This window comes from Liolophura sinensis, chromosome 1, assembly GCF_032854445.1.
Source record: "Liolophura sinensis isolate JHLJ2023 chromosome 1, CUHK_Ljap_v2, whole genome shotgun sequence".
NCBI classification, from domain to species: Eukaryota; Metazoa; Mollusca; class Polyplacophora; order Chitonida; family Chitonidae; genus Liolophura; species Liolophura sinensis.
The window spans coordinates 5744652-5753680 of NC_088295.1; the positions used below are offsets into that span (position 1 = coordinate 5744652).

The 9029-nt window shown below is 38.6% G+C and overlaps 1 protein-coding gene across 2 annotated transcripts; it reads left to right on the forward strand.

The window, feature by feature from the left end:
• Positions 1–532: 532 nt before the first annotated feature.
• Positions 533–8318, forward strand: LOC135480227 (PRKCA-binding protein-like). 2 transcript variants are annotated; one of them, XM_064760016.1, is made up of 10 exons: positions 533–623; positions 1933–2173; positions 2419–2485; positions 2712–2801; positions 3224–3340; positions 3801–3934; positions 4173–4265; positions 4807–4907; positions 5186–5280; positions 6809–8317. In XM_064760016.1, exons 1-10 carry the CDS (start codon positions 595–597, stop codon positions 7060–7062), a joined length of 1221 nt encoding a protein of 406 aa, XP_064616086.1. In that variant the 5' UTR covers positions 533–594; the 3' UTR covers positions 7063–8317. The 2 variants fall into 2 exon arrangements, with proteins under 2 accessions (XP_064616086.1, XP_064616079.1); XM_064760009.1 differs by lacking the exon at positions 533–623 and adding an exon at positions 1136–1288 and having other exon boundaries at positions 6809–8318.
• The last annotated feature ends 711 nt before the right edge of the window (positions 8319–9029 follow it).

The following is a 9029-nucleotide window of genomic DNA, read 5'->3' on the forward strand; positions in this document are numbered from 1 at the left end:
TAAAATGTCAGGATGGAGATTGAGATAAACACCTTGCAGGCCAGTTGTTGTGTGACAGCATGTACTACACCTGTGCCTGGGAAATAAATGATTTGAAATGAGTGATGTTTATTGCTGCAGGGTAAATTCGGTGAAATGAGAGTCTACATATGTGAGTTGTTTGATATTTTGTTCCATGGCTGAACACTAGCTGTACACATTTTATTTTAGCGTGTAATCTATATGTGGCTTGATTAACATTCTGCAAAGGCAAAAATTTGTAACTTACGTACTACTTTCTTTTCATATGTACATAGAACTATATTTCAATAAATACATTTTTGTTTGTTGTAGGTAACGTTATTTGCCGACAGCTTTACACTTTATAAAACAGTCAGACTTTTTGGCATGTATCTCGCCATGCATTTTAGTTCGGTGCCACGGACTGAAGCGTCTTGCCTGTTGCGGTAGCTTCGGATGATTTTAGTGTGTGTGTGGGGGGGGGGGGGGGGAGGTTATTGTTGTGCGCATGCCACATTACACTTCCGGGGAGCACTTTTGACGTTTGTGTCCAGCAATTCTGATAAAAAAATTCGGGTTGTATTTGTCGCTACGATGGAGTATGAATTGGAGGAGGATAAACTGTAAGTAAAAGCCAAACACTAGTTTTCTTACACAGCATATAGCAATCAGTCGTTTTGCAGATTTGGCACGAAGCATATTGTGATATCGTGTTGATGGCTGCGGTGGCTCAGCGACGCCATGACTCGCAACACAGCCTAGCCCATTCGCTTACTGACAATTGAACGGGAAAGGTATGTTGTTATATATTTCCAGCAGGACAATTAAGTGGTCATGTGACGCTCATCTGCCGTCACGGTAAATGAAAATACTCCGCTGAAAGCATTAAATTCGGGATAAAAAAAAATAATCACGTGACGATATGGTCCAGCTGTTGCAGAATGCGGGTAGGTCTACACCTTACCTGGTGTTGTACAGGATACGGCTGAGGGCTGTAGCTGTAGCTGAAATACCTGTCGGTGTCACCTGTGTTATACGGTAACTGTACAGTTACTGTTCAGTCCTCATAGTTCATTACATCAACAAATTAGATAAACAAGTCTGTATGTGACAGGTGTGCAGTTCTCCACATGAACTGCCTGTGATTTACATAAAGCCTGTGTGCTGATATATAAACTCTGTAAATGTGGAATAGATCATATGAGTATCAGCTTGTGCCAACCATGGATACAGACGAATACCGACAAAAACACAAGCAGTTCGCCAAGTTCCCATGGGAAGATGCCATGTAAGTTTAATTACCATGTTAAGGCTGTAATGTATATCTGTTCATAAATGTGTTGGCAACCGCACAGTCAAAAAATCAGACTGTTTCTGTGTATGACTTTTTGAAACTAAGTAATCATACTTGATGGTACATAACTTCTGTCTGATATTTTGATTTCACTACAGTAGTGACATCAAAATATCGAATTGAAGGCACTGTCAAGTAGGACCAGAAAGTAATTGTTTAAAAAAGTTACATGTAAATAGGTTGTTGCAAACAGTATGGCATGTATGGGTCACTATCAGTCTTCCCACATGTTACTGTTTAAGCTGAGACAGCATTTCAGAAGTCTTCTGAGTTCACACAGGTTTGGACGAGACGAGTTGGGGGTTCTCGCAAACTAATGTGGCTAAAAGGCGAGGCTTCATGATGGTTGCTAGATTGAATATACATCTTGCATAGTCATGTCTGTCAGCTCAGCAGTTGGTAACACGTGTAAAATCAAATATTTTAGCTGTGCTAGCTTGTGAAATCTCCCACACCTTGTCTCATTCAAACCTACGTGAACCAGCTCGGCTAATTGTTACCATTCTATGAGTATTAGATGTAAATTGGTTTTATGATAATTGATAGAAAGGTAAATGTAAATGTATCTGTTTTTACAGGGGCATGACAGTTACGTCTGGGAGTGTGACTCTACAGAAGGATGCCCAGAATCTGATAGGCATCAGTATAGGGGGTGGGGCCCCACTCTGCCCCTGCCTCTATGTTGTACAAATATTTGACAACACGCCAGCGGCCAAGGATGGTACATTGGCCGCAGGGGATGAGATTGTAGGTGTTAGCTCCCAGTCTGTGAAAGGCAGGACTAAGGTGGAAGTGGCCCGACTTATCCAATCTATAAAGGTAAGGATGACTTTTAAGTGAGAAATATTTAGCCCCAAGTTACAAGGTTATTCCTTACACATGTACACTTTTTTTTTTTTTGTGATATGTCAGTCACCCTTGGTTTGTGACTTGTTATCCACAAGATGTACATCCTTGTATATAATAATATAAACAAAACAAAAAATATTTTAAGGAGGAAGAAAAAAGGTATTTAACTGTTGGCTGTTAATTGTTTTATTTTTTTGTTTGTTTGTTTTTTTCAGTCAGAGGTCACCATCAACTATAACAAACTCCATGCAGATCCAAAACAAGGGAAATCATTAGATATAGGTGAGGAATTAACTAGCTCCCAAGTGTCATGTTGTGAAATTAGATAGCATGTTCTTACACTACAAGATATATGTACTGTATAAAGTATTTGTATTAATGTTTAAAATATGAATGAATTGTTCTGTTCTGAATCTGAGGATGTTGTCTCTCACTGTATGAAGTTGTCATGATCTGATGCTCTGCAAAACCAGTTTTGATATTATACTTCAATTTTCTGATTTGACAGTGCTGAAGAAAACTAAACATCGGTTTGTAGAAACCATGAGTTCAAACACAGCAGATGCATTGGGATTAAGTAGAGCAATTCTCTGTAATGGTAAGGAGATGAAAAGCATTTTTGCTTTAAATGCAGAGAAGCACATTGCATGTACATGTCTATGTATTCTACACAGTCTACAGAGTGACTAATTACTAGAATTTATCATGTGGACTGCTTACTTAAGAAGTTAAATACATGTACACAGTTGTGTGAGTCTCCTCGCTTTAATTTGATATCACTGAGTTTTGCAATATTTGGTCAAGTGAATATTTACACATGGAATGTATGAAGATGTATTGTTACATGAATAATGTTCTCATATCAAAGTCTTACCTTTGTTACATGTATTACCCATGTGCACTGAGTATAAAAGCACTGCTAAATTTTGAATGTGTAATGTGTTGTGTCATTGGAAATTTCATGTATAGCATGCCCGAGGTTTTGGGTTTAGTGTTGACGTTCTTGTGATATTGGTACAGATGGTCTTGTGAAGAAACTGGAGGAGTTGGAGAGAACAGCAGGCATGTACTGGGGCATGATACAGCAAACCAAGAAACTATTGCGGGCCTTCTTTGATCTCTCACAGTCACACAAAGGTATGAAAGCTTAACAGCAGACCTCTCCGCCATGATGCATTCACACACAAAATGGCAAACGTGAATGTAACCATTGGTGCTCTTTTTTTTCTGCATACATGTCTACTTCCTGCAAAAGCTTTCTGTAAACACCTAAATGCCTGAAAGTTTTTATAATGTAATTAAGAATAAGTTGTTTGTGTGCTCCTTGGGCAGCTAAATGTAAATATTGTATTTGCCTTAAAATTAATGACAAAAAGTATATTTTTAAGGTCATAATATATTACTTTTACATCTTTTTTCATCTAACCAGCATGTAAGTAAGATGTTTAATGAAGCCTATCTCCCTCTTAAATTTGAATGTATATGCTGTTGATATGATAATGAATGCCGGTGCTGTAGACAAAGCTTCAGTGCAGTTATTGGAAGTAAAGGAAAATGTACACGTGAAATCTATGTAAATGTGTTTGTCTCACTTCAGCATTTGGTGAAGTGTTTGCAGCTATTGGTGTGCGTGAGCCTCAACCTGCTGCAAGTGAAGCCTTTAGTCAGTTTGGAGAAGCTCACAGAAACATGGAGAAATTCGCCATTCGTATGTTAAAGACAGTTAAACCGGTAGGAATTCATTGTTTAATTATTGTTCAATTTGTGGTCTAAGAGACTGTTCACTTTTAATACAAGTCCATTGTTTTAACAGTAACAGATATGGCTTAAACTAGAGTAGTACTTTATTGAGGAGGGTTTTCTTGTTCCATATTTTGTAGAGCTGCTGGCTCCTTTCAGTGATAGTACATGTTTGGAATACACCTGGTTTTGTACCTGTATTGGCATGCTGATTGCTTTTTTGTTACAGATGATCAGTGACTTAAACACTTTCCTCCTAAAGGCTGTCCCTGATACCAGACTCACTATCAAGAAGTACCTAGATGCTAAGTTTGAATATCTGGTAAGGTTGGAGAGAGCAAACACATGTATCAGGTTAATGGCATTTTACACCAAGCAACAGAAACATCTGAGCTGTGTTAACTGAAATACACTTTGACCGTTTTTTTCTACCATTGTAACTGGTGTGGCCACGAGTTTGGAAATTATCTGTTAAACCAAAATTTCCTTTATAAAACATGATGTTGGCAACTGTATACATTTACGCTGTTCATTTATCAGTCCCTTTTCCCCCCGATTCCACAATGAGCATCATCATAAATGTGTTAGTGTTGCATTCAGTTCAAAGTTTAGGCTCAGTCTGCATTGTCTTTAATCGTTAATACAACATTTGTACACAACTGTATCGATTCTTCCAAATTTCTGTTAGTCTGGCTGTTGCACATTTATGTTGTGGTCTGCATCAAATACTGATTAATCCATTGGTGTAACCAGTCCTGCCAAGTGTGCATTGAGATTACATCCACCGTTACTTCTTAGTTTACCCGGGTACACATTATAATTGAGTATTCTTCTCAGTCTTTATTTATTTCTTCCTGGTTTAGTCTTACTGCTTGAAGGTGAAGGAAATGGATGATGAAGAGTACAGTTATGCTGCGCTTCAAGAGCCTCTGTACAGAGTTGAGACTGGAAACTATGAATACAGGTAGGTGTGAGTCATAATCTACATGTGTGTTGGTTGTCTCCTGCCCCATGTTGAGGAGACAGAACTGGGTGTGAGCCAGGTGGTCAGAATATAGTCTGTGTTTTTGAGTATGATATTAAACCCCATTAAAATTAATGAATACATCCTGTCTTAGAGCAGATGAGATATGTGTCATAATAAGCAGTCAGTTTGCTAAGGTACCGTTCTATTGTATAAATCATGTATGGTAAATATTGCCATTTTTGGACTAATCACCTACTCCATCTGTCCTGGTTTAGGTTGATTTTGCGATGTCGACAAGATGCTAGATCCCGCTTTGCCCGCATGCGATCAGACGTCTTGGTCAAGATGGAACTTCTGGATCAGAAACATGGTGAGGATTTGTATGGAGAAATTAAGTCACTTTGGTATTGGTGGTAACAGATTTCAAGTTTGTGTTAGTGATAATACTAGTGGACACAGCAAATCAGTTTTGTGAGGTGAAAATAAAAAGTTGTGTAAGAGCATTCACTGGAAATTTCAAGGACTGTATTGCACATTAAAGACCCAAGAAGAAAAGCAAATAGGTTTTGATGGAAATAATGTATAATGGGCTCTCATTCATTCACTGAAGGTTAAGTTTCTTTTGTTTTTTTTCAGCTCTTGTATATTGGGCTATCATACATGAATTGAATGTTAGGCTTTATTTTTTTGCTCCCTAGTTTGAAGGATGATGTAAATGCACATCCTCAGATAGCAGGTTAAGCTTTTTTTCCTTTAGCTGTATGATGGCAATCATACGTGGATCTCCAACACCCCCTGATAGAAAGTTAAGTTTTGTTTGTGTTTTTTTTTTTTTTTTTTCATTTCCCTTTTGTATCTCCACAAAGGGTGTACTGATCAAAGGTTGAACTGTTTTATTGGTTTTAATTAATAGACTTTCAATTAAAAAATTTACAAGTTATATAAATTCAATTTGGTTTCTGTAGTAAACGTGCTCTGTAGAAATTAAGTCTCCATGTAGGGCAACAATTTCTTGTATACAGCGTTTCTGTGATCTTATTGCTTATGAGATTTATGGACTTCGCCAGATTTACCATTAGTGTAATCAAGAAAAGTTTCATGTAAGGCTAAAGTTTTTATGCACATGCTTACCTACTTGTAGGAGAACAAGAAGGGTATTGGGTTCCTCTGCCGATTTTACCATTTTCCTGTTTTGTGGACACACATTCAAATTGGCTTCATTCTGTTCTCCTGTAAACCCAGATTGCTGCAAGCCTCTCTTGTAGGGCTACAGTTTCTTATGCTTCTTATAATTTATGGTGGTAAGCTTTTTTGTTTCACTAACTGATTTACCAGATTTGTAGAGTGTAAGACTTTACCTTGGTGTATACCAATTTATCTGGAAAGCTTTCTACATCTGTATTAGTTCTTGGAACCTATGACACTGGCCAATGCATGTGCCTTCCTATACTGTGACGGAATGTTTAAATCATCCACGCAGACTGTTGTCAGCAGAGTATTTACTCAGCCAATCAGAGTCTGTCGTTGCCTCCCTTAGTGCATGGATAGCCAATCATGGGAAGCGATTTGAACTTCAGCGAGTTGGTTCTCGAACACGCCACAATGAAGTTTTTTTTACTACCGTTTCTCAGCTATTCACAGCTTTGGAATTGTTCATGGATTGCTGCATGCAGTTCACAGTTTGCATATAAAAGTCCACTGCCTCAGTTTTGTGTACAAACTCCCCACAGTGACGTCTTTACTACCACAACACTTTATTCTGATTCCATTGTCTAGGTGACTGCTATAGCAGGCGAGCTGGTGGGATTCTCTGAATGCCTTGTTACCTTTCTTATGTGTGTTGGCACTGTTTTTTTAGATAAACCAATTGTGTATTAAGTAAATCTCTATGTCCACAGTACAAGACATCGTGTTCCAGTTACAACGGTTTGTATCAGCCATGGCTAAGTACCATAATGACTGTCATGGGGTGATGAAAGACGCAGTGGTCTTCCCAATTGAGGTTGACTTGTCTCGGGGGACGTTCACATATGACACTGGCGAGCAGTTCAACGATGGAGAGGATGAAGATGACGAAGAGGAGGAAGTAAACTCTGACCCCAAACAGCAGCAGCAGCAGCAGAACTTTGGGGACCTGATCAGTACAGAGTGAAACCTGAATCTCAAGAGGATCAGCTATGAATCTCTGTGCGGTAACTAAGGGATAACAGGACTTGGAACACCTTCATTTATTTATTGTGAATGTGATAAAAAGTTCATTCCATGTAGGGGAGCAATACCCTGTAAAAAGGCTGCATATTGGCTCTCCAAGCAGGCCCCAATACAGTCACAGCTGTGAGTCATACACAGGTTACCCATGTCCATGTCCATTGTGCAATGTCTGCAGTAAATGGAAGTATTCAATTGTCATCAGTTTGGAAGTCTTTCCAAGGTCACTTTGATGTGTTTGAGATTGTTAAAACCCTTTAGAAAGGTAAAGCAATTGACTTTCCAGTGCCTGGCCAAGCACTGGTTTTATTACCAGACATGTAGTCGAGGCCTTTCTCTACATAATCACATTCCCAGCATTCGAGGACCGGTGTCCATTATGGTTGTGCAGATTGAACATATACAGGGATGTTAATTAAGACAACTCTTGGTATTGGTAGTGCTGTAACGTCTATAGTGATAATCTTGGTGAGCTGGCCAGTCTGCATTGACCAAAAATTTCCAGTGAATATTGGATTGTCAAGGTGCATTAAGGTTTTCACAGCCAAACTGATGTGTAAAAAAAATCTTGTTCAGCGGCTACTGATCTTTTTGGATAATGCATGAAAAATTGGTGCTGCATCAGATTTTTACAGCTGTTCAGTATCAACCAGGTACCACGATTATTGTGTCGGAACAGTTTGTTACATTGTATTATCTAAACTGCTTAAATCAGGGGCCGATTCCACCAAGCCATTTCTGACTTAAGTCATAACTTCTTTACAATGCTTAGTTGTTGGTGCTGGAAGTAGAAATTTGGACACTTTTATCTTTAGCTGATACTGATAAGGTGCACAAAATTCTAATTTCTAAAACTGAAAAATAAGCTTTACGATCGTATTTCAATTTTTCACTTGAATCATAAATGGCTTTGTTAATCGCACCCAGGACATTGATTTGAAAATACTATTCATCATTCCATGATATGGTCAGTGTGCAATAAATTGTCCAATAAGAATCAAGTCTTCATCCAGCCTTGTCCATAATGGCAGCCGAACTATTAAATATTTCTGGCCATGGCTTCAAAGCTTTGAATAATGTATAGTACTTCAAAAGAAAAAAGGCATTAGTAATTCAACCTTAGTTATTTTGGAAGAGGGGTGGAAAAGGACCTAAATGGCCTCAGCCAATGTTTCTGACTGGCTGAAAATTCTTACGAGGCCATATTAGCATTATCAGGAACATGATACGTCGTTCATACCACAGACGTGATGAAATGTGTCTTGGTGGGGTTGTAGAAGTTATAGAAACACGCCCAATTGGTTGTATTTGATTGGTGTTTTAAGCTACACGAAAATATTTCACTTATTTGAAATATATATATATATATATATATATAGTGTCATGGTGGGGCGGGTCACCGACGACCATCTGCAGGTTGCTGGCAGATCTTCCCACTTGCGGCAGGAGAGGAAGCCAGCATGAGCTTGACTTGACCTTGCAAAACTTTCGAATTTCTCAGAGAGCACGATTTTGCTTACTTTAAACTCTGATATCCTGGTTATGTAACATCAAGAATATAACAGATGTATTCTCTATAAACTTTTGTGGAATTTGTTATCCACTTTTGGCATAACAGTTAAGTTTTAAGCTTTATGATGACCTGTGGGCTTTGGCTGGTTTCCAGGTTGCCCCATACAACATATGGTGGATCACATAACATACAAATCCAGATTCCAGATGAGCTGTTTACCAGGCCACATTTTAATTTCATTGGAAGATGTTAGTATGAGCATCAGACATTTCAGGTATAAATGTAGCCAGGTCCTCCCAAATGTTCAAACCTCTGGACTTAGGGAGGCACAATTTCACTTTGGTAGTTTTCCAGGTAAAGCCAAGTGAAGGTTTCAATTCAGGTTCAAGGCTCCTCAC

Coding starts and splice junctions, on each gene's coding strand:
- LOC135480227 (XM_064760009.1), top strand. CDS start 1,185: ATGTGGAATAGATCATATGAGTATCAGCTTGTGCCAACCATGGATACA. Junction 2,174..2,418: donor GACTTATCCAATCTATAAAG/GTAAGGATGACT, acceptor TGTTTTTTTCAG/TCAGAGGTCACCATCAACTA. Junction 3,341..3,800: donor TCTCTCACAGTCACACAAAG/GTATGAAAGCTT, acceptor GTCTCACTTCAG/CATTTGGTGAAGTGTTTGCA.